This window comes from Pseudophryne corroboree, assembly GCF_028390025.1.
Source record: "Pseudophryne corroboree isolate aPseCor3 chromosome 3 unlocalized genomic scaffold, aPseCor3.hap2 SUPER_3_unloc_12, whole genome shotgun sequence".
In the NCBI taxonomy this organism is placed as follows: Eukaryota; Metazoa; Chordata; class Amphibia; order Anura; family Myobatrachidae; genus Pseudophryne; species Pseudophryne corroboree.
Window position 1 is genome coordinate 1,579,983 of NW_026967500.1, and position 26,494 is coordinate 1,606,476.

General features: G+C 45.2%; 1 protein-coding gene across 1 annotated transcript; it reads right to left on the minus strand.

Moving 5' to 3' along the window:
• Positions 1–428: 428 nt before the first annotated feature.
• LOC134983307 (gastrula zinc finger protein XlCGF57.1-like) lies at positions 429–26,434 on the minus strand. Its single transcript, XM_063949021.1, has 3 exons — positions 26,338–26,434; positions 19,748–20,149; positions 429–5,887 (listed from the first exon to the last, which is right to left on the minus strand). Exons 2-3 carry the CDS (start codon positions 19,839–19,841, stop codon positions 4,314–4,316), a joined length of 1,668 nt encoding a protein of 555 aa, XP_063805091.1. The 5' UTR covers positions 19,842–20,149; positions 26,338–26,434; the 3' UTR covers positions 429–4,313.
• Between the last annotated feature and the right edge of the window lie 60 nt (positions 26,435–26,494).

Sequence of the window (26,494 nt, forward strand, 5' to 3'; positions counted from 1 at the left end):
TGTTACTCCAGCCTCTGTGCACCATCTGCTGGGCAGTACCAGTTCATACCTCTTCTCAGCGGTTAGCTGTGGCATACGGACTTACCATTTCCAGTTCTAGCAAGGACTCTGTAATATCTGTTCTGCAAGCCACAGCACTAATTACCCTGCGCTTCTGGGAACTGGCCTGTAACTTACCATTGTACATCTCCTGTGATGTTTTGCACATCAAAGGTGTCTTTAAGCTGTGTTCAATAAAACTGACTTTATCTTTTACAACTTCATTGTCGTGGTCACGCCTTTGGGCAACGTGTAATAGTACTCCTGTATGTCAAAGAACTCGATACTACCTCCCCAGTTCACTTACACGTCAGCCCCTACATCTGAGGCTTCCCCAGGTCAGCCTCAGCCCTCAGTAGTGACAAATGGTTGTTAATGTAAATGTCATTTTGTGTAACATATTTTTGTAAAAATCAGAGGGTCAGCGAGACGTTATGGAGCCAATGTATCATTTACTATTTGCTGCTAATTCCCCCCAAAATACGGACCCCCCAAATGTAAGTAGAAGGGACTGCAGCAGGTATCTCCCATACCTTCATACATGGACATTTCCCGGCGAGGGTCAGGTAAGTTTTTTTTTTTTTAAATATAACAACCCTAATTCCCCTACAAGTAAAAAAAAACCCCAGAACATTTGAATAGACATAAATTATTTAAAACCAACAAATGATAAAACTATTTAATTACACAGAGACCCCCTTCACCCCGTAAAATCATCCAACTATTCAAATGCGCTGTCAACATCGGACATAGCCAAAATTGCACCGGAAATCTTTTGATTTTAAATGACTTTAAAATATAGACATAAATCTGTGTATTAAAGATATGAAATAAACTTAAAAAATACTTTACTCTGCACAACAGCCTGTGGGGGTCATTCAGACCCATCCGCAATAGCGTCCCGCAGCAGTTTACCCGGTGGTGGCAAAATGCACAAGCACAGCGGCCACGCAGACACACTCATTGTGGCCGCATCCCTGAGGTGTGAACGCAGGGGGGCCGGGACCATTTTCTGGGGGGCTGTGTGATGTCACATCTGCATTCATCTCTGATTAACCCCCTATAAGCTTCCAGGGTGCACCTCATATCTCATCTTTTCCAAGTTACAACAAATGATATGAGATCGGTAGCAGCACTACTTTCAGGATTATTACACAGAACACACATAAAGGCAGACACAGCAAATAACAGTAACACATACAAGGGATTAATTAGAAATAAGGAAGCATAATCATCTTTAAGTCTAATTATCAACTGATTCTGTGCGGAACACATACACCTCTTTACTGCCTCCAGCAGCCCCTGGTAGCTACCACTACTACCCCCTGCCCTGTCTCCCTCCACAGCGCTGCTTGGGGACAATATTACCCACTTAGACACTGCCTCCAGCAGCCCCCGCTACTGCACTACTGCCACCCACCCTGTCTCCCCTGACATCTAAGCACTGCTTGGGAATTTATGGTACTGCTAACAGTCCTTCATCAACAGATGGAAGAAACCCGGGAAGTAAGGAAGGAGAAGCTGCTTCTGGTACCATGGTCATGCAAGGCTGGGAGAGTCTGTGAGATTATTTAATAGAGGGTCTAATTCAGTAAGGATTGCAGATGCTGCTAATTAGCAGAATTAGCAATCCTTTTCCTAGCGTGCTGGGGGGCGCCCATCGCAGCGCAAGGCCACCCAGCATGCTGAGCGCCGCCTCCCCCTTGAAGCAGAAAATGCGATTGCCTCACAATTACTGCTTCATCGTAGAAGTTAGTGAAGCCTCCTGATGCTGCAGCTTAGCTGCACCCGCAGGAGGCCCGCCGCATTCTTCTCGATCATGGCAGCTGCACGTGATGTCACAGCCACCGTGATCATGCCCATTTGTCCGCCTCTGCGCTCCATTCGCGCTACACTGCCTCCTCCCTGGAAATGGAGCATTGCCCACCCACACTCGTGACCGCCTCTGCCTGACAGGCAATCACATTTTCTGTGGCCCCTCCACAGAAAATATGGGAGCATGCACAGGATGGGCGCAGTGGATACACCTGCAACTTTTTCTGAATAATTCTAGTTCTATCACACACTGCGATCCAACCTGAATTAGCCCCCCGAGTCACCATCTTACAGGCAGCCGGTGGAGGGAGTAGAGAATGGGTGTTATGTGGCAGGAACGGGCTGGTTAGGTGACAGCCTGGCTGTTACACTCTGTACAAGCGGTAGTCTATAGGGTCATTCCAAGTTGATCAGAGCTGGGCTAAATTTAGCACAACTACGATCATCTTCCCTGACATGCGGGGGAAACGCCCCGCTCAGGGCTAGTCCGCCCTGCAGGTCAGTGCCGCCCCCCCATCCCGCACAAATACAAAAGCATCGTACAGCGGCAATGCTTTTGTACTTCTGGAGTAACTCCCAACCAGTTCAGCTCCTGCGGCTGGCCGGGAGTTGTTCTTCACTGCCGCCATGGCCCGCCCCCCCAACGGTCCAGCCACGCCTGCATTGGCCAGAACGCGACCAACCCCCTCCCTCTGTCTAAGAGGCGATCACTAGGCAACGATGACTGGCATGCGCCGGTGCAGTTCCGACCCGATCGCTGCGACAAACTGCAGTGAACGATCAGGTCGGAATGACCCCCAAAGTGTGATAATACAAGTGCATGTATGACTGTAGGTAGATCTTCTGAGGGAAATAAGTGCTGGAGTTTGGCTATGTTCCTCAGATGAGGATCTGATTGTAGCTGATACCTGATGTCTAAGTGTCACTCCACCATCCAGGACATCAAGATTCCGCACATGGGCCCTCATTCCGAGTTGTTCACTCGCTAGCTGCTTTTAGCAGCATTGCACACGCTAGGCCGCCGCCCTCTGGGAGTGTATCTTAGCGGGTCTGGGACTGAGGGTCGACAGCACAAAGGTCGACACACTTTAGGTCGACGCCAATTGGTCGACACACCTGAGGTCGACATGGAGAAAAGTCGACAGGAACAAGGTCGACATGAGTTTTTTATGTTTTTTTGGTGTTGTTTTCTTCGTAGAGTGACCGGGAACCCCAATTAGTGCACCGCGTCCCCTCGCATGGCTCGCTTCGCTCGCCATGCTTCGGGCATGGTGCCTTCGCTTCGCTCGGCACACTTTACCGTTCCAATCGTAGTCCACGTGGATCGTTAAGTATGAAAAGGTTCAAAAAAAGAAAAAAATCGTGAAAAACTCATGTCGACCTTTTGTCCATGTCGACCTAAGGTGTGTCGACCTTTGTGTTGTCGACCTGGAGTCCGGATACCATCTTAGCTTAGCAGAATTGCGAACATAAGATTAGCAGAATTGCTACTAAATAATTCTTTGCAGTTTCTGAGTAGCTGCGGACCTACTCACGAATTGCGATCAGCTCAGTCTGTTTAGTTCCTGGTTTGACGTCACAAACACGCCCTGCGTTCGGCCCGCGTTTTCCCTGAAACGCCTGCGTTTTTTTTGCAAACGCCTGTAAAACGCAGACTTACCACCCAGAAACTCCCCTTTCCTGTCAATCATTTACCGAACACCAGTGCGACTGAAAAGCGCCGCAGAAGCCACAGCAAAACTGCTAAGTTTTGTGTTAAATAACTAAGCGCATGCGCCCTGCGTGCCTTTCACATGCGCAATTTGCAACTAATTGCAGCATAGCGAAAATCGTCAACGAACGAACTCGGAATGACTCCCATTATCAGCATTTTGTAACTCTGAACCCCCAAGCGCAAGCCTGGTTGGTTCACAAAGTTGAGCTGTAGCCCTGCCCTTTGTTGGTGAGCTTCTATCATAAGGACCTGTTTCACCAGGACTGAGTCACAGCCAACTGGCATCACCCACCACACCTGGAGCTCAGCTAGACATTTAGGATTGGTACTGGGTTCTCAGTACCCGGAGCAAAAGACAGATCTGCATAGCAGTGGTAGATGAGGGCATGACATCTGATTATTTCACCCTGCGGTAGCATGTATTATTGCAAAAAGCATAGGAGATAGGATAAGAACCTTGAAGAACAACGCATGGCAATAAGTATACTCCAGAGGATTAAAATGGCTTCTCACCTGTGTGACTTCTCTGATGTATAACAAGTTGTGATTTCCATTTAAAACATTTCCCACACTCAGAGCAAGTAATTGGATTCTCACCCGTGTAACTTCTGTTATGACTAATAAGATCTGATTTGTGTGCAAAACATTTCCCACATTCAGGGCATGGAAATGGATTCTCACCTGTGTGACTTCTCTGATGTATAACAAGTTGTGATTTCCGTGTAAAACATTTCCCACACTCAGATCAAGAAAGAGGCTTCTCACCTGTGTGACTACTCTGATGTTTAACAAGATCTGATTTTTGTGCAAAACATTTCCCACACTCAGAACATGGAAATGGCTTCTCACCTGTGTGACTTTGCTGATGTCTAACAAGAGATGATTTGTGTGCAAAACATTTCCCACACTCACAGCATGGAAATGGATTCTCACCTGTGTGACTTTGCTGATGTCTAACAAGATGTGATTTCTGTGTAAAACATTTCCCACACTCAGAGCAAGAAAATGGCTTCTCACCTGTGTGACTTCTCTGATGTTTAACAAGATTTGATTTGCGTACAAAACATTTTCCACACTCAGAACATGGAAATGGCTTCTCACCTGTGTGACTTCTGTGATGTATAACAAGAGCTGATTTGTGTTGAAAACATTTCCCACACTCACAGCATGGAAATGGACTCTCACCTGTGTGACTTTGCTGATGTGTAACAAGATGTGATTTCTGTGTAAAACATTTTCCACACTCAGAGCAAGAAAATGGCTTTGCACCTGTGTGACTTCTCTGATGTATAACAAGATTTGATTTGTGTGCAAAACATTTCCCACACTCAGAACATGGAAATGGCTTCTCACCTGTGTGACTTCTGTGATGTATAACAAGAGCTGATTTGTGTTGAAAACATTTCCCACACTCACAGCATGGAAATGGATTCTCACCTGTGTGACTTTGCTGATGTCTAACAAGATGTGATTTCTGTGTAAAACATTTTCCACACTCAGAGCAAGAAAATGGCTTTGCACCTGTGTGACTTCTCTGATGTTTAACAATATCTGATTTGTGTGCAAAATATTTCCCACACTCAGAACATGGAAATGGCTTCTCACCTGTGTGACTTCTCTGATGTATAACAAGTTGTGATTTCCATGTAAAACATTTCCCACACTCAGAGCAAGTAATTGGATTCTCACCTGTGTGACTTCTGTTATGATTAATAAGATCTGATTTTTGTGCAAAACCTTTCCCACACTCAGAGGAAGAAAATGGCTTTCCACCTGTGTGACTTCTCCGATGTTTAACAAGATGTGATTTTTGTGCAAAAAAAATTCCACACTCAGAACATGGAAATGGCCTCTCACCTGTGTGACTTCTGTTATGACTAACAAGATCTGATTTCTGTGCAAAACATTTCCCACACTCAGAACATGGAAATTGTTTCTCACCTGTGTGACTTCTCTGATGTGTAACAAGAGCTGATTTGTATGTAAAACATTTCCCACACTCAGAACATGGAAATGGCCTCTCCCTTGCCTTAGCTGGCTGATGGGTAATAAGCTCTGTGTTCTGTGTAAAACATTTGGCATCTATAGAACAGGGAAACACTGTATCTACTCTCAGAGCTGTAACAGATGCACCAATATCAGAGTGATCAGGAGAACATTTCCCAGGATCAGAGGGATCAGCTGACAAAGCTGGATGTATAATTGGGGTAATGGGGTTAGCTCCTGGAGAATCCTGTCTACTGTCATTATCTTTTATGTCACAATCCGGGGATAACATTAGATGTCCTTCTGAGATATTCCTGCTTGTGTGTCCATCTGCTGGAAATAAAATACATTATGGAAATGTGACATTTTCTGTAACAATATTAATCTTGTAAAGAATAGGAGAAGACGACTCTCTGAGACACTTAATTGTAAATGTGTGTGTATAATAAAACAACTTTTAATGAAAGCTTTATAATATTGTGTCTCAGACTATCATTGTGTCCACCCTCCTGAGAACACTCACAATAACAAATGTAATATTATAAGACTTAGATATATCTCTCTCTTGTACTGGTAACTAACCATGAAGTATAAATGGAGATGTAGTCACTCACCAAGTCCTATGTCAGCACCAATGTAAAACAATGGATGGGGAACATATCGTATGAATTGGAGATTCTAGATGAACAATAACATCAGTCATATGAGCTGATGGATCAGAGAAATGTCTCCTAACGTTACTCCTGGAAGCATTGGTAAGGTAGCATTCCTTTATGTGTGTGCTCATACGCTGGTAAGCCTGTACATGTGTTACTCACCCTTATATAAGGTATATTGCTACAGCAGAGTAGGTGTGGAACAAGGTACTTTACATGCAATACACCATATGATACCCTGTAATCATCATCTGCTAGGCTATAATCCACTGTTACACCCCCATCATCAGTGTTTTACCTCTATTCTCTCACTAGTAATAAGGATGATGGTGGTCATTCCGAGTTGTTCGCTCTGTATTTTTCTTCGCAGCGATTTTACGCTTATTGTGCATGCGCAATGTTCGCACTGCGACTGCGCCAAGTAAATTTGCTATGCAGTTAGGTATTTTACTCACGGCTTTTTCATCGTTCTGGTGATCGTAATGTGATTGACAGGAAGTGGGTGTTACTGGGCGGAAACTGGTCGTTTTATGGGTGTGTGTGAAAAAACGCTACCGTTTCTGGGAAAAACGCGGGAGTGGCCGGAGAAACGGAGGAGTGTCTGGGCGAACGCTGGGTGTGTTTGTGACGTCAAACCAGGAACGACAAGCACTGAACTGATCGCAGATGCCGAGTAAGTCTGGAGCTACTCAGAAACTGCTAAGAAAGGTCTAATCGCAATATTGCGAATCAGTCGGTCGCAATTTTAAGAAGCTAAGATTCACTCCCAGTAGGCAGCTTGCGAGCGAACAACTCGGAATGAGGGCCGATGTGTGTACGGTAAGTATGATACAGAGAATTAAATATCAGAATCTATACAGCTGCCGCCATACTTCTGCTTCTCATACGTGTGCTACTGGCAGCAGTGAACATCTGAGTGAGAGTGAAGGGAAGACAGCAGAGAAAGAGATTGGATCTGCCTTTGCAGTGCTGTACCACACTTGTCACCCCTGTTAGTATATAAAAATAAGATTTTAAACCTACCGGTAAATCTTTTTCTCCTTGTTCGTAGAGGATGCTGGGGACTCCGTAAGGACCATGGGGTATAGATGGGCTCCGCAGGAGATATTGGCACTCTAAAGAACTTTTAGTATGGGTGTGCACTGGCTCCTCCCTCTATGCCCCTCCTCCAGACCTCAGTTAGAGAAACTGCCCAGAGGAGATGGACAATATGAGGAAAGGATTTTGTTAATCCAAGGGCAAGATTCATACCAGCCCACACCAAACACACCGTATAACCTGGAATATACGCAACCAGTTAACAGTATGAACAAAAACAGCATCAAAGACCAATTCCATAACATAACCCTTATGTAAGCAACAACTATATACAAGCCTTGCAGATTTAGTCCACACTGGGACGAGTACCCAGCATCCTCTACGGACTAGGAGAAAAATATTTATTGGTAGGTTTAAAATCTTATTTTCTCATACGTCCTAAAGGATGCTGGGGACTCCATAAGGACCATGGGGTTTATACCAAAGCTCCCAAAAGGGCGGGAGAGTGCGGATGACTCTGCAGCACCGATTGAGCAAACGCGAGGTCCTCGTCAGCCAGGGTATCAAACTTGTAGAATTTAGCAAAAGTGTTTGAACCCGACCAAGTAGCTGCTCGGCACAACTGTAAAGCCGAGACGCCTCAGGCAGCCGCCCAAGAAGAGCCCACCTTCCTAGTGGAATGGGCCTCTACCGAATTTGGTAACGGCAATCCCGCCAAAGGAATCTATTTCTCCGTCGTTCACATCCGGAACGAAGACTGCTAATAGAGCGTTTACCAGTCTTTCCACCCAGCTGAAAACTTTTTCGGCTTCTGCCATTGCCGCTTTGCTCCTTGTTCCGCCCTAGCGGCTTACTTACACCACTGCTGTCAAGTCATCCGACAGAATTAACACGGGCAGATCACAAAGCATATGTTCATTGAAAGTAGCTCTTAATTCAAGAAAGCTTATTGCAGACAAACTTCCCAGCTTTACCTTTTCCTCTGGAAATACTTCCCTTGCAAGGACTGCTCCCCAGTCTCGGAGATCTGCATACATGGACACCAGGATCTCATCCTGGATTCCGAACCTTCGTCCCTCTGTCAAAGTCGAAAAATATCATGATTCACATGCCTTGTACTAACCCCTCATGCACATGCCCGCTGCTCGTACACTCAGTCTGACGTGCGTGCATATATCCGCAATTTGCGTAAGATCGCTCCGGCGATCACGCGCCTGGTATGCGCATTTACGGTAGAGTTTGTGAGCGTGTAGCGGGCGACTCGATCGTAGCATATTTAACCCAAATAGTGTATATTGTAGATAATATTCCCCTAGACCATGTCAGCGAGTATGTTTAGTTTAAACTGTTCCTGGACAGAGAGATTCCTCTTTGCATGATAGGAAGGGTCAGATAAAGGTTGAAAGGTGGTGTCTAGTATCCAGCTGTAGGGTATTTTAAGGGTAACATTCTGATGTTAGTTAGGAAAAGATCGCTCGCTCCTGCGTATAGTTATGTACAAAAGTAGATTATGGATATTAATTGTATTTGCTGTTCATTATCCATGCGGCGGGAATCCTGAGGATACCTCCCACTAGAGCAGTTGGGGAAAGACACAGCCCACCTGTTCAAATCCACCTATGACCTTTGCTATAATGTGGAGACATTCCTGTGTCCAATGAACAATGAGATTATAGGGACCATTGTATTGTGAAAGTACGTTATGTATATAAAGACCACCATTGCCTGGCCAGACACTCACTCTCTCTGAAGGCTTTCTCCCTGAATGCTGAGGGTTGGATCCAGGACGCGCTTGCGAATCATCCCCCCGTATGTATTATTCTCTGTAGCCATTTTGTTATCCATTTTGATTGCCATTTATGTTCTCATTTGTTCACTCTTGTTTGCGATTGTTCGCTATTTCTCTGTTATTGTGTTAGATTTTGATGTTAGTTTGTAGTGTATAACTTGTATTGTGTTTTTTCCCTTTTCTCTAAACCATCCACGGCAGTGTTAGAGCTACTGTGATTTTTAAATCCAAATCAGGTCTTGTGTTTTCACTCCTACGCAAAGGGCTCTCTTAGCATCTTAATCGCTCATACAGTATACACATTGTTAAAGGTTTTAAGCGTTACATCATTACAGTATTTGGCTATTAAGGTTTAGAGCATAAGCATATTCTTACTGTGGTTTTAATAATAAGGTTTAAAGGTTATCAACTGTGTGTGCGCTCGCTGTGGATATTCATTAAAAACTCAGCGCAGCATGTGTACGCCAAGTGCGTACCACGTACGGTACTTCGTACGCAAACAGCGTGCAAAGTGCGTAGCACGTGCACGTGGTCTAACGGCCATAGCGGCTCAAAGGTAATAGTATATAGCTTAATATTTAAAGGTGATATTTGACATTATCAATTGGGGGCAATCGTCCGGGCCTCCTCATATCCACAGCCTAGCAGGACAAGGCAGACTTTTATCTATCAGCAAAGGGTGGGAAGGTAGTATCCCGTTATCCGTTTTGTGGTCGGGGATACATTGATGCTGATTAGATAAGCGTCTGTTCCGCTTGGTTTGAAGGGATGCTGGTGGGATCCGGAAGGTAAGAACGCAAAGCTATTTTTAAAGTCTGTGAATTTCTGAATACAAGCATACACCTGTACTCTGCATATCTGATTATATTGTTGCAAAACAAGGTTCAAATGAGTCATATTGTGTTTGATTCAGATTGGATTGCTTACCTGTTTAAGTAAATTTAAAAGTATATTTAAAAGTTGCTGCAAAAGCCTTGATATAGTGTTGTTGTTTTTTTAACTCAGGCCTAAAAATAACTTCAGGGGCTTGCATGGTGATTTTTTTGTGACAAAGGAAGCCACATGGTCTGTCCTCCATTTTGTGTAACCCTCATGGATGTGGAAGGGGGAGGAGCAGCGGCCATTTTGGGAAGGTCGTTTTTTTTCTAAATGGCTGATTTTCAGTCTGCTCAGGAATAATCAGCCATCCTTGGTCAAAAAGAAATCACCATTTATGAGTTACCAATGCATTTATTTAACCCATGCCATAGTCAATTACAAATAGATTCAGATGGGGCTTAATAAAAGTTAATAGTAAGATGAATATTTGATGTAAGAACCACATACAGATAAACAAAGTTTTTTTTTCACTTTACCTCTAGGATTCAGTTAAACTCTGCTTGTTGTAAAATAGCCATTGAAATGCAAATTAACCTGTGTGGCTGCTTTTTCCTGGCAGTGAAAAACCACCTTCACAGACAGTCAAAAGCACATTCATATGCAAATTAGAAGCACTTAATGAGTAAATGAGTCTCAGGAGACCAGTGAATGGTACATAGATATAATATTATAATTATGTGTATGTGTTTATATCAATGTATGTTCTGCAAGATAGCTATCCAATATGAATCATACTATTGGAAGCATTGATTAGTAGATTAATTTAGACCTGTATTTTGTGTATTCTGCATATCTACTCGCTTGTTGCCATTAGCATTGATTATTAGATACATTTTGACCCGTGCTGAGAAATTTGTTGCTATTTAGTTAAAAATATAAAGTAATCTTTAAGGGAGTACATGTAAAACACACACGCAGCCTGGCCCAGTTATAAAGGTTTATACAGGAGATACTGTGTGGTGTGGGTAAGCGATTATAGTTAAATATCGTTTACATTTATAGAAGCATGTTATTTGTATTGCTGCAGACGTATCCGGCCTGTGTACACGTGTCTCGGGCAAAGGCCTACACACGTGGCATATTTTACGCAACGTGCATACAGATACGCCCACAAAATACAAATCACACAATAGCATTGTTTTAGTTTAGGCGATACGGTAGCCACGCGATAAAAGCACAAATTTGTTCAGTTTCCAATATTTAGTTTAAATACCTTACTTTACTGTAGTACCTCTGGGGAGAGCTATCAGTTAACAGGAAATTATTTTTCTGATCAGAAAACTATAGAATGATAGTGTGGGCTGAAAAAGGTATGAGTGTATTGAATCCCACTTGGTGGTCTTGGTGAAACTTGGTGAAGCACGGTCTAGGTGAAAACGTGCGAGCACGGTTTTGGTGAACACGTGCGACGGAGTGTGATAAAAGTTATCGTGGTATTACGATCCGGCTGTTGTGGAGCACAGTAGGGAGACTCCAATGATCCTACCATTTATAGACAACAAGTGTCTATAAGTGGTACGATTGGACCACACGGTTGTAGGTGTAAACCCGTGACGCAACGTGATATGAGGTTGCATATTCATGCGTAAATTGCCCTCATACGTGTTGTAGGGAGCACATGCAAGCGTGATTTGTGTAAAATAAAGGTAGGGAATTTTCGCTGGTCTCTCAGGAAAATCCCTAGAGGTAGGTCCTGCAACGACTACACGAGTCTGCTAGAAGGCGGACCGGGGATACTCGGAGCAGAAGAAGCTGGTGGAAGAGCTTGGAGAACTTCCACCATAGACTACTGTGTTTGGTGCATTTTAGGAAGTTTTTCTGTGTTAAAAAGGTCCACAATGGAAGCCAAGTGAACAACACAGGGACGTTACTCCGCCAGGGTTCAGGCAGAGAATTTCAGACCCAGGGGGTCAGCTCGGTGAGTAATGTGGGGGAAGTATGGTCCCCACACTGAGACTTTTTGTGATGAATGGACACGAATGACTGTGGGGGATAAAGCACCATTTCCTGGGATAGGTAGTTTTAACTCAGAGGTATTGCATAATCTAAAGTTTAGGATCTGTCTCACAAAGTCCCAAAAACAAAGGGTCAGACACACAAACTGTTTACATTTATGGCAACGAGAGAGTGATATACAGAGGGAATTAGCTTACACAGCTGGTTCCAACCCTAGCAGGAAACTGATGGCAACTGGAGAAACAATGGCTGCAGAGAATGGCATACTGGGATATGATGATAATAGTGCACTTAATAAATGTATTAATGACAATAAGAGTAAACGTAATAAATGTGTTAATGACGATAGGAGTAAAACTGATAAATGTACAAATTCTAACCCGTGCAAGTTGCACCCCATGTTAAACTTCCCTCAGAATTACAAGCAAGAAAGTGAGCCCAGCACGATGTCTGCACTTTCTCCAGCAGCCACCATACAAAACACCCAGGTGGGCACAGCCCAATCGGTAAAGGCAGTAGTAAAGCCCCTAACGGAGGGTCAGGTGAGGTCGTGTCCACAGGTAAGTACGGTATTGTATATTATGCACAGACAATTGCACCTCACATTGTAGAATCAACCCAGAGTGATGTGATTGAACTTAATCCTGTCAGGGTGATCGCAGTCCCAAATGGAAAGACTGACGCTCAGGGAGTCACTCCCGTCAGGAACATTGCAATGCATTGCCCCTGGTCCCGGACAGAATTAAGGACAATTACTTCTGAATTTCCTGATCCCAGGAAAGATCCAGCCGCATGCCAAAGGTTTATTAAAGAACTAGGTAACGCCGCCGAACCCCATAATAAAGATTGGCGGACATTGCTAAGGGTATGTCTACCCTCCAATATTGACCCTGCAAAATTCATCACTGATTGTAAGTTAGACGCAGAAGTACCTCCCACTGAGGAATACAATCAGGAGAATGTTAAACAGATCAATCTGCAGTTAGGAGTATATTTCCCAACTGTTGTCAAGTGGAACAAAATTTTCTCCATTAGACAAAAAGAAGGTGAAACTGCTTCTGATTATTTCCATCGAGCATTAGAGGAAATGGCTAGATACACTGGGATCGCGGACATTGAGGAAAGTGTACATCATAGAGAGGTAGCGGTGTCCGTATTAATGGAAGGTTTAAAAGAAGTGTTGAGAACAAGGGTACAGACCACTCAACCTAACTGGAGAGGTATCTCGGTGGCTGCATTAAGGGAGTCCGCTATCGAGCATGACCGTAATATCCAAAGAACCAGGGAAGCACAGGGAGAGCGGTTGATGGTGATGAGCATCCAAGCACTAGAAGAGGCATCAAATCGACCAAAACCCCCAGCCCCTGGCACATGGAGGAAGCCAAGGGTTTGTTATCTGTGTAAAAGGGAAGGGCATTATGCCAGCAACTGTAACAGCCCACATAAAGTCAGACCTCCTAGACAAGAACACGATCAAAGTTATGACACACTGTATGACACACGTAATTGTAATCAGGGATCATATAGGAAAAATTTTGGGCCGCACCTGTAATTTGCAGCCAGTGAAGTTAATTGTTAGCCTTGATAGTAAGCCTCAGGTTACGGTCGATGTAATTGGTAGGTTATTCCTTGTAGACACAGGGGCGGCCAGGTAAACTCTGTGATTTATCTTTAAATATTTCCTTTTCATCTCTGACGTTCACCAGCAGAACTACAGCTCCAACGTCACATGACCACTTGGTCTTTTCAGAGGTCTACCCAACCCCAGTATGTCCTACCAGCATCGTTGTGCCTGGCCACGCACAGAGGGTGGAGAGTGGAAATACTGGTGGGGGAGACTGTGCAGAGAATACCGATAGACATGTTGATGTGACAGCCTGATGGTGAACGGAAATCTGACAATTTTTCTCCTTTTCTATTGTTCTCTCTCTTTTTGTTCTTTCATGTTTTACGGATGGTATGTCACACAACAGTTAGACAAATGGTAATGCAAGATTTATGCTCCTTACAGAAAGATCGCTGATTCGGAAAGAATATCGTATCACTGAAGTGTTCATTTTGGGAAGACTGAGAGGCAGCACTGTTGAGACGGCATCTGAGCAAGAAGAACAAAGAGACTAGAGGACAATTATCGTAACAATTTTCTTTCCCTTCAATTATTTTCTTTACCCCCATTACCATTCTTTCTTTCTCCTCCTGCAAGATGGACTTGCCTAAAGAGACTACATTCCGTGTTTTCCTGTTGACCCTGTTGTTGACCAGAGCAGTCTGTTTCGGTGAGAGTACCAGAGAGGTCGAGAAAGGATCTGGAATAGGTTCTGATGACCAGGACGGATTCGTAGAATTCCAAGAGCAACACAATCACTGAGTAAAGGCGAGTATCAGAAAACGATCTGGTAGCCATGACACTAAAAGACATTGTGAAGGATTGTTAGCTGAAGAGAATTGTATCTGTAGGAATTGTGAAAACATAGTTGAGGACGGGTGCATCCAGAGATGTCAGTCCAGTCTTAATATCAACATGGACCGTCATCCATTGAGTGACTATCACTCATTAGTGGGTAAGGTTTTAAACCAAACGGAATGCTGGGTGTGCTCACAAGTACCTCAAGGTCATAGAAAGTCAGGACTAGTGCCATACGCTTTAACGATAGATGAGGTACTTGAATTAAGGGGTGGGAGACAGGTGGACAAGAAATTTAATATTTCTAGGCTTTACTAGTTTGAAGCTCAACCAATATCATGTGGATAAGTCCTTAATATGTTTTAATATTTCCAATCCCCGAAAGCCGGGAAATTGGGAAGTGACATGGAACAACCGAACCATGGCATTTTCACACAGAGCCGATAGAATGCCCATAGACCCAGAGCTTATACGCCAAATAGCCAATGGTGAGAGATATTTTCAGTATAGGTACACTCTAGGAAGTAGGACCATGCGAGTTGGAGAAGTATCACCAGGATACTGTGCGCATATCATACAGCCTGATACGTGTACTAGACAAATGACAGAGTTAGGGATAGGATTTTTCACCTGGAAGGTTTGTAATATGGTGATGTCACATTCTGTCCCATATGTCCTCCCCGATGATGCATATTTCATATGCGCGATGAAGGCGTATAAGTGGCTTGCCCCAAACTCAGAGGGATTGTGTTACATTGGAAGATTGTTGCCAGAAGTAATGACCATTACCCATGAAAAGATGAAAGACGTTCACCTCAATGCTCAAGCTCCTTACACTCACACTCATTACGAACACATTGTAAAGAGACACCTTATAGATAGGACAGAGCATGCAGCCTCTGATTTGATCCACGAATCCACCGGGATTCAACTCCTACTCGCGCTAGATATCACCCGTACCGCCAGAGGAGTTATACATTTTAGGTATATAACTGTGCAAGCGAACCTGATAGACAATATCACCGAGATGTATGATGACACGTTCAGGTATACTGGGAGAGAATTGCAAGCTTACAAAACGGAACTGATCCAGCACAGGATGGTTCTCAATTACATCACAGCAGTGACAGGAGGGTATTGTGTCACCCTAGTAACTTAGTATGGTGTGAAGTGCTGTACATATATCACAAACAGCACTGATGACACAACTGAGGTCATAGATCAAAAGATGGACGATATCTTGCAATTGAAGTGGGAGTTCCGAAGGAGACACAACCTTACCCTTGCTGCTGTGGGTAATGAACTGACCGGCTGGGTTTCATGGTTGAACCCACGCAATTGGTTCTCAGGTTTAGGAGAATGGGCTCAAAATGTTATCGTGAATGTAGGGAAATTTCTCGTGTATCCTAGGAGTTGTCATTATGATTGGTTTGATATTCAGATGTGTTCGGATTTTAATGCATTGCAAGCGCAGTACCAAATTAAAGAGTTTGAGGAGCGAGGGCATTGTAACAACAACTGGTTTAATTTATGACCCATCAATCGAGACAATGTTGTGATAAGACGTGATGCCACGGTCCGTTTCTTTCACCCGTTTCTCCTTTGTTTTTCTCCAAGGTAAAAAGACATCCACTCGGAAGAAGATTTTGATGCACATCTCTACAGACCATTGATTAACTTTTTCACAGACATTTGATGAACTTTTAGAGACTTTAACTTTCTATGGACACTTGAAAAACTTTGCTTACCACTTACAGCAAAGATACCGCAATCCGGACAAGACTTCAACAGATGCCCAAGGACGATCACATACATTATAATATGAATGCATTTATAACGCATGTTTCTTATCTTCATCTCTACGATCTTCAGGTAGTGACACACATAGACGACAGGTGATATAGGCACATATATTAGCACTCACATATTATCCCCCTTCATGTATCATCAACTAATGTGCACCCCATTTGTTGGAACTAAAAGCCGAAAAGAGCTCGGTAGAGTTTGTTAGCCCACTTACAGACCCTTAATACGGGATAAGAAGGATTCAATGTATACTTCGCAATACCTCGAAGCTTATTTTAGAACATGTACGGCACGATGATACATGACCCCTCAGACATGAATTTCATACATACATGTTTTTACTATCACACTAGGTCATACATTTCCCACCTTCTCCTCTCCTCCCTACACCCAATCATTTATAGATATTTCATATGTATTGTATATTTTTCTGCTTAATTGTTTAGATAGTGGCAGTTATTGTTGACTGCCAAAGTCGAAAAATATCATGATTCACATGCCTTGTACTAACCCCTCAACGGTAATAGTATATAGCTTAATATTTAAAGGTAATATTTGACATTATCACCTCTAGGAGGTGAGACCTGAGCAGACACCACAGGAGCGATATCCTTGCCATTAGGATTATATTCTGGTGCATGTGCAGGTGAGATCCGGACCACATTTCCAACTGGCCCCGTGAAAACCACTCTGGCATTTGACCTGCTCACCGAAAAGGCCTCTTAGGCCGCACCATCTTCTTCATCAACGGAACATATTGATGGATTGTCACTGCAAATCTGATCTGACTCCGGATCCTCAGACCTCTTTCCACAAGAACACACAGAACTTCAACCGTTCAGTATCTACTCTGATACCCACCTCTGACGTCTACGTCGTTGGGAACAACAGCCATTCCCTGTGTTGAAGAACAGTCAGAGAGAAACAACGATTTGCACTTGTGTCTTGACCTCGCCTTAATCAGGAGAGTGTCTCAGTACAGAATAACAATGGCTCTCACTAGTGAAAGAATACCATCCTACTGCCATCACTCTGGTGAAATGGCAAAGACAGTCCTGGATATCCACCCAGGTAAGCTGAATGCGGAGAACAATTCATCTAAACCCCTTTCTACCTTTACGCACTGGAGCTCCCTGGCCTGAGAGATTCCATCCTGCAGTTCAACTTCGTAAGGAGAAATCTCTGTTTTCCCCTTTTTTTTTTTTTTTTAAACAGGGACGGCAGGACAATGCCCTGAACCTGACGCAACTCTGGTATGGCGTCGCGTACTACCTCCCCTTCCAAAGGGGAATCGGTAAGATCTACTTTAAAAATTAGTGAGGGAAAACATCCGTAAACGCCAGTATGTCCCCCTTTGGATTCCATTATTAACTCACAGGTCCAAGTCCATTCCCGGACTGACTGAAGAGTAGTGGACGAGTTCCACCGGAGTGGGCTCCAGCCAGATAGACCCAGCGACATGCGGTGGATGTGGTAGAAACAGAAAACGACATCCGCTTCAGCGAACCTGACAAGGCTGCAGAACTCTTACCTTTTCACCATCCACTATCTGCACAGAAAGGGAAAAAAGAACGGTATCGAACCGGTTAAAATGACTGCATCCCACATCAGAATGCGTCACCAACCGTTGTGAGGGAATCTAACTCACGAAGTTAGACTTACCAGTGGTATCCGCCAACATTGATTGAACTGAGGCCTCCCCAAACAGCGGTACACCGTCCCAGGGAAACACTGCAGTATCTCTCCGAGTCAGCCTCAGCATTCCCCCGGCCACACCTCCTGCAGTCGCACGGCAGCCTGCCGCCATGTTATAGAGAGGAACCAACATAAGACACACCCCCTCTCTCTATAGGGTAATTCTATCGGATGCCTTTCTGAATATAAACACACCCCCATGTGCATGTAATGCAAATAACTCCAAAGCATAGAAATAAAATATCACTTAGCTTCCTGTGTACGATCTTTTGTGACAGGGCCCCGTGTCGACCAGGAGTTGACTTTCACTTTATTCTATCCACGGCGGGAAAAGAATAAACATTCGGACTCCTTGTGAGGATCTGAGACCAACTCGTCACGGCCGACCTAGAGCTTTATTAACAGAAAGACCAGCACATAAGAAGGAATACTTTTACTTCAGCATTCATTATAAATCATAATATGAATATACATAATGTAATACACAATTACACACATATCCTATATATATATATATATATATATATATATATACACACACACCATACATATAAGCGGATTGTCCGGAACCATCGGGTCCCTAGTGAAATTATTGTGTTCTGAATGTGTATGACCATGTACTGAATGCCCCAGTTGTGGATCTTACAGGAAACCTTATGGTCGACAGAAAATCTAGTATTCGTTGACAGCAGGGAGTAGGAACCAGGCAAAATAACATTCTTGCAACCCCGAGGGGTCCGAGGGAAGTATACATATATAATTTTAATAACACTCCCCCACAAATACTACCATGTCTGTGCTCGAGCTACAGGCCCATGGAACCGTACCATATACATATATAAATATATATACAGGTTAGTTACAGCATGTTAATTTCCACCCGGTACCTACAGTGTTTACTTTAGAAAAGCATGATACTACCGACCTGCTGACACTGCATCTACTGAATCAAGTACCAACAAGCATCGGCGATGCAGACAGGGATCCCCATAGCTGTCTGTGACAGAGCACTCACACATGTCGGGGAACACGCAGACATATATGCACAACACAATGATTACATGCCCATTATCTAAGATAGTGCTATATTTCCCTCTATATTGCACTAATCACTGTGCCCCCCCCACCCCCTCGTTTGCACTGTACACATTGCTTTGGCGGGGACATGGAGAAAATGGCGCTGAATCCTGTTGTGAGTGCTAACCCCCGCCCCTTCTCGGCGCGCTTCAGCCCCACTTTTAATATAGCTTTTTATGCTGGCAGGGGTCCGTATACAGTGCCTATGCACTGTAAACATGTTTAGCCAGACTCAATGGAGGTATATCTTGCTGCCTAGGGCGCCCACCCTGCGCCCTTGTAGAGCCGTTGGGGTGTGGGAGCAATAGCGCGCAGTGCGACCGCTGCGCGGTACCTCTGAGACTCAGAAGTCTTCTGCCGTCACTGAAGTCTTCTGTTCTTCTCATACTCACCCGGGTTCTTTCTTCTGGCTTCTGTGAGGGCGGTGACGGCGCGGCTCCGGGAACAAGCAGCTAGGCACACCAAGTGATCGAACCCTCTGGAGCTAATGGTGTCCAGTAGCCTAAGAAGCAGAGCCTTTAACTCACAGAATTAGGTCTGCTTCTCTCCCCTCAGTCCCACGATGCAGGGAGCCTGTAGCCAGCAGGTCTCTCTGAAAATAAAAAACCTAACAAAGTCTTTTAGAGAAACTCAGTAGAGCTCCCCTAGTGTGTGTCCAGTCTGTCCTGGGCACAGAATCTAACTGGAGTATTTAGGAGGGGCATAGAGGGAGGAGCCAGTTCACACCCATTCAAAGTCTTGTAGTGTGCCCATGTCTCCTGCGGATCCCGTCTATACCCCATGGTCCTTACGGAGTCCCCAGCATCCTCTAGGACATATGAGAAAAAGAGATTGTTGTAGTGCCTGAGCAAGGAGAATGTGACTCTTTTCTGTAATAAGTGTTTATTACTCACCTGTGCTGATATCTGTAGGGATCTCCTCCTCCTTACACTGCTGATCACCCCTCACATACGTCTCCTCTTCTTCTCCCTCTATATCTTCTGCCATTATATCAGTCACATACGTCTCCTCTTCTTCTCCCTCTGTATCTTCTGCCTTTATATCAGTCACATACGTCTCTTCTTCTCCCTCTATATCTTCTGCCTTTATATCAGTCACATAAGTCTCTTCTTCTCCCTCTATATCTTCTGCCTTTATATCAGTCACATGCGTCTCTTCTTCTCCCTCTATATCTTCTGCCTTTATATCAGTCACATACGTCTCTTCTTCTCCCTCTATATCTTCTGCCTTTATATCAGTCACATATGTCTCATCTTCTCCCTTTATATCTTCTGTTGTAATATCAGACAGACGTTCTACCTAAAAAAAAAGCAAAAAAACGAGATTTTACTGTTAAATCTTTCTGCGAGGTACACTGGGTTCCACAGGGAATAACATCGGGGTGTAGAGTAGGATCTTAATCCAAGCCACCAACAGGATAAAAGCTTTGACTGTTCCCAGAATGCATAGCGCCGCCTGCTATATCACCCCGCCTCCCTGCACAGGAGCTCAGTTTTGTTAACCAGTCCAATGCAGTAGCAGGTAAAAGAGACGACAATCATTAGTAGCCACATACACCACATTCTCACGACAGGAGAAAGTGTCAGCGGCCAATGCCATACCAATTAAAAGAAGCTGAGGGCGTCAGGGCGGACGCCCTGTGGAACCCAGTGTACCTCGCAGAAAAAGATTTAACAAAGGTAAGTTCTTACTATAAATCTCGTTTTCTGCTGCGGGGTACACTGGGTTCCACAGGGAACAACATCGGGGATGTCCTAAAGCAGTTCCTCATGGGAGGGGGATGCACTGTAGCAGGCACAAGAACCCGACGTCCAAAGGAAGCATCCTGGGAGGCGGAAGTATCGAAGGCATAGAACCTTATGAACGTGTTCACTGAGGACCAAGTAGCCACCTTGCACACTTGTTCAAGGGTTGCACCGCAGCGGGCCACCCAAGAAGGTCCAACAGACTGAGTAGAATGGGCCTTGATAGTCGCAGGAGCTGGACGACCAGCCTGTACATAAGCATGTGCAATCACCATTCTAATCCATCTGGCCAAGGTTTGCTTGTGAGCAGGCCAGTCACGTTTGTGAAAACCAAACAGTACAAAGAGAGAATCAGACTTCCGAATGGAGGCTGTCCTCTTCACATAGATACGTACCACATCCAAAGACCGCTATTTGGAAGACAATTCAGGAGAGGCAAAGGCCGGAACCACAATCTCCTGATTAAGGTTAAAAGAAGAAACCACCTTAGGTAGGTACCCGGGACGTGTTCTAAGAACCGCCCGTTCATGGTGAAAAATCAGATATGGGGACCTACAAGACAAGGCACCCAAATCAGACACCCGTCTAGCAGAGGCAATAGCCAGCAAAAACAATACCTTAAGAGAAAGCCACTTAAGGTCTGCAAATTCAAGAGGCTCAAACGGAGACCCTTGTAACACCTCCCAAACCACCGACAAGTCCCAAGGAGCCACAGGCGGGACGTAAGGAGGTTGAATCTGCAACACATCCTGAGTGAATGTATAAACATCAGGTAGAGTCGCAATTTTCCTCTGCTACCAAACCGACAAGGCAGAAATATGAACCTTGATGGAGGCCAGACGAAGGCCCAAGTCCAGGCCCTGTTGTAAAAAGGCCAAAAGTTTGGCCGTACTAAACTTGTAAGCATCATGATTGTTAGTGGTGCACCAAGCAAAGTAAGAATTCTAGACCCTATGATAAACCAGAGCAGAAGCTGGTTTCCAGGCCTTCAACATGGTTTCAACAAAGGGAGAGAATAAGGAATATATATTCCTATATATCGGGCGCTAGGATTATCAAGAGTTTAAAAAGCACACCTGATTGACAATTAATAAAATGTGATAGCAGCTCCTAAAGGGCACCTGGATGCCAATTACAAGAATATACTAATTAATGTTCTATACAAACCATTAAAGGAGCGCTCCTTTAATGGTTTGTATAGAACATTAATTAGTATCTTCAACATGGTTTGAATGACCGCCTCAGAAAATCCTTTGGCCCTCAGAATGGAAGCTCCAAGAGCCACGCCGTCAAAACGAACGCTGCTTGAGGATCCCTTGTCCCGAAGACCGGAAAATTGTGATTGAGTCGAGACGCCATCAGGTCCACATCTGGGAGGCCCCATTTGTCCACGAGGAGTTGAAATACTTCTGGATGGAGGCTCCACTCTCCGGCGTGTACGTATTGACGACTGAGGAAATCCGCTTCCCAGTTGAGGACCCCCGGAATGAACACTGCCAATATAGCTGGCAGATGGCTTTCCGCCCACTGAAGAATCATTGATACTTCCCTCATTGCCATGCGGCTTCGAGTGCCACCTTGACGATTTATGTACGCCACCACGGTGGCGTTGTCCGACTGTACTTGAACAGGTGTGTTCTGTATCAACTGCTTGGCCAAGTTCAGTGCATTGAACACCGGCTGCAGTTCCAGAATGTTTATCGGGAGGAGAGACTCCTCCTTGGTCCACCGACCCTGAAGGAAGTGTTGCTCCAACACCACGCCCCAACCTCTCAGACTGGCATCCATCGTCAGAAGGACCCAGTTGGAGATCCAGAAGGGATGACCCCTTCTCAATCGTTGGTCCTGAAGCCACCAGCTTAGTGACAGATGGACCTCCGGAGACAAGGAGATCATATGAGACCTGATCCGGTGAGGCAGGCCATCCCACATCCCAAGTATCAATTTCTGCAGAGGGCGGAAATGGAATTGAGCGTACTCCACCATGTCGAACGCAGACACCATGAGACCTAGCACTTGCATCGCCGAATGTATCGACACTTGCGGACGAGATAGAAAGCATTGAATCCTGTCCTGAAGCTTCAGGACATTCTCCTGAGACAAGAACAACCACTGGTTGTGAGTGTCCATCAACGTCCCCAGGTGCACCATGCTCTGAGCAGGGACCAGGGAAGATTTCTTACAGTTGATGAGCCACCCGTGGGCTTGCAGAAACTGGAGCGTCATATCTATGCGACGTAGAAGAATTTCTGGGGAATTCGCCAGGATCAACAAGTTGTCCAGATACGGTAGGATCCTGACCCCTTGACGGCGGAATACAGCCGTCATTACCGCCATGACCTTGGTGAAGACTCGCGGGGCCGTGGTCAAACCAAAAGATAACGCACGAAATTGGTAATGGAGGTTGCCAACAGCAAACCTCAGGTACTGCTGATGCGACATTGCGATATGAATATGCAGGTAAGCATCCTGTATGTCCAGGGAGACAATATAATCCACGGGCTACAAGGTCAGAACAATAGAGCGGAGAGTTTCCATACGAAACTTGGAGACTCTCACATATTTGTTTAAGGACTTGATGTTGAGGACTAGGAACAGCGGTGAATAGTACCCCTTGCCTCTCTGAACCAGATGCACCTGTCCAGGAGGGACTGTACCCCCGAAAGAAGAGTTTTTGCCTTCAACTGATCCGAAGGGACGTCTGTCAAGCAAAATCGATGAGGGGGACGATTTTTGAAGGATACGGCGTAACCTCGAGTGATGACTTCCTGTATCAAGGCATTGGAGGTGGTCTTCAACCATTCCTGGGTAAACCCTAGAAGTCAGCCCCCCACTCTGGGATACCCCAGAGGGAGGCCCGCCCCGTCATGCAGCAGGCTTGTCAGTTTTGGAAGCAGGCTGACGGGCAGCCCAGGCCCATTAAGGTTTGGGTCAGTGGGTTTGGAAGTGCGAGCCTGTTTCGGGTACGCCTGACTTTTTGCTTTCCCTGAAGGACGAAAGGAAATACTCTTAGCTTTCGGTACCAAAGGAGCAGTACTAGGTAGACACGCTGTTTTAGCAGAAGCTAAGTCAGCCACTATCTTGTTGAGGTCTTCTCCAAAAAGAATGTCTCCCTTAAAAGGGAGCTCATCCAGGGTTTTCTTAGAATCCAGATCCACAGATCAGGATCGTAATCAATGAATTCGGCTAGCCAAAATGGACGTAGTAGAAGCCTTGGCCGCCAGAATACCGGCATCAGACCGCCCACTTAATGTAATGAGAAGCTGTGACAATATACGATAGACATTGTCAAGCATTATCAGAAAAGTTGGAAGGCAGCTCCGCACCCACCTCCTGAGCCCACGCTTCAATAGCCTCTCCAGCCTATGTCGCTGCAAGAGTTGACCGATACACAGCTCCTGCTAGGGTGTAAATCGTCTTTAAACAACCCTCCACACGCTTATCCGTCAGTTCTTTCAGAGACAAGACGGTAGTTACAGGCAGAGCTGAGGATACCACCAGCCGCGCCACCTGTGAATCCACTGGGGGTGGTGTTTCCCAATTCTTCTTGTGAGGCGTGAATTTCTTTCCTGGATTTTCCCAGGATTCTTGACGTATGTCACCTAAATGGTCAGAATGAGGTAAAACTTGTTTAACGACTTTCTGACGTTTAAATCTGTCCGGTTTATTAGGGGCAGCGTCAGGCTCTGGGTCATCAGTACTTTGAAGAATTAGCCTGATGGCCTCCAACAAGTCAGGAACATCCACCTGTGAGACAGATTCCCCATCAAAATTATCTGGATCAGTGTCTGTGGGGTCAGTATAGACGCCATCCTCATCAAACGAGGTGTCTGGAACGTGGGTGGATTGTGAGGAAGAAATGGGCCGCTTAGAGGACCCCTTGGTCTTAGGCGGGCGAGGATTAGATTTCTGTTTAGTCAGTGATTGGTTCAATTGCTATAACTAAATGGACAGGTGATCTGCCCATGGCGGATTAACCGCAGGGACCATAAGCGGTTGTACCAGCACATGAGGTCCCATAGGTAGCGTAAATTTAGTTACCAGCGTACTTTATAACGTGGAGAAAGTAGCCCAAGGTGGGTCAATTTGAACCCCCGTTGCTACGGTCCCACTGGGGGGTAAGGAACCCCCAGAACTTGAACCCTTTACTGCTATGTTTTCCTCTAACGTGTCTGCAGCGTCACCACCACGCACTGTGGGATCAGCCGCAGCACCATTGCCCTCTGTAGCTGACATATCTGAAAGCTCAATGCAAGGCAACACAGTACAATATCAGCAGCACAATACCTGACAAGAACCCCCTGTGCAGTGTATCAGCACAACCAGGGGATTCAAGAGGTATATGGTGAATAAAAATCACACAGAAAAATACACAATAAGCATATCCTGTGAACTGCATATATTAAACAATAACCCTGACGCACTTCGCCCCCTCAAGGTACAGAATATAGGGTTAGCAGTAGGAGTGAGATACACGGAGTAGATATCACACAGCAGCTATATGCACACACAGAGTCACATTGTACAATGCAGAAATTATAACATGCAATAAAACTGCACTGGACTAGCAATACAAAGCAACACTAAGTATAGCTATACACTCAATAGATATAACAATGCACAGTAAAGACTGGATGTATATCACAGGGTACTTGTACTATATAACAACAACTAAATGCACTCTTTCTTAACTAAGGGTGTGTACACATGGTGAGATTCGGGCTATGCCCGATTCTCACTGTGCGACAGGGGACGGGTCGGCACATAGTCAGTATCGCACAGTGTCAATTTTGACTCTCTCTTCTATACTTGCCTGCACAGTCTCTCTTTTTTTTTGATGCCGACCGGGCGGGACCGCACATCGGCATCAAATCGGGATCGTCACCTTAGTCACTATAAATATCTCACCGTGTGTACACACCCTAACACTGTCAGCAGACATGTAGAACACTTATGTGTCCTGTAATATGCACAGCGCTGACATGCAGGCGGCTTTACAGAGGAGGATTTGCCCAAACAGTCCCAGGATCAGCTCAGCTTGCTAGAAATGGTGCCCAAATGCTGACAGGCAGAGAGAGAGAGGAAGAGGGGGGGGGGGGGGAAGAGAGGGAGAGAGAGAGGGGGGGGAGGGAGAGAGGGAGAGAGAGAGGGAGGGGGATGCAGCTCCAGGACGGGAACATTCACTGTAAATGGCGCCCTGGGGCTGGGGGAGGGGCTACAGGTCAAAGCCTTATCCTCCTGCTGGACTTCACCACCGGGCATTGCGGGCCATGTAGCAAATGGTTTTTAGTAAAACCGACCTGTGCCCTTGCCCTGGTGGTCTAGTGAGGTCCCTGTACTACCACAGTCTTCATTTTTCACTTGAAAAAGCTCTTCTGAGGGAGGGAGCAGCCCGCCTGTTGTATGCCTGCACTGCATGGCACCAACTACAGAACTGAGCTCCTGTGCACAGAGGCGGGGTTATAGAGGAGGCAGCGCTATGCATTCTGGGAACAGTCACAGCTTTTAGCCTGTTGGTGCCTCAGATCAAGATCCTACTCTACACCCCGATGTTACTCCCTGTGTAACCCAGTGTACCCTGCAGCAGGAAAAAAAAAACACACACTATAATGACATTTGCATACAATCTAATTAAACTGAGGTGAAACAGTATAATATCAGGGTATAAGACACACAGCTCCTCTACAGATCATATAGTGACAGTCACTTTGGTATATTGGGGAGACCCTAAATCCCACCTACCTGATCCTCCTGTGAGATCCTGTGATTCTCCTCTGTACAATCCTGGGAATACAGAGGACGGGGACATCTCTCTGGGGTATCTCTGTTACTGGGCCCATCTGTAGGAGACACACAGTGACTGAGTACAGTGTATATATGTGATTATCAGATGAT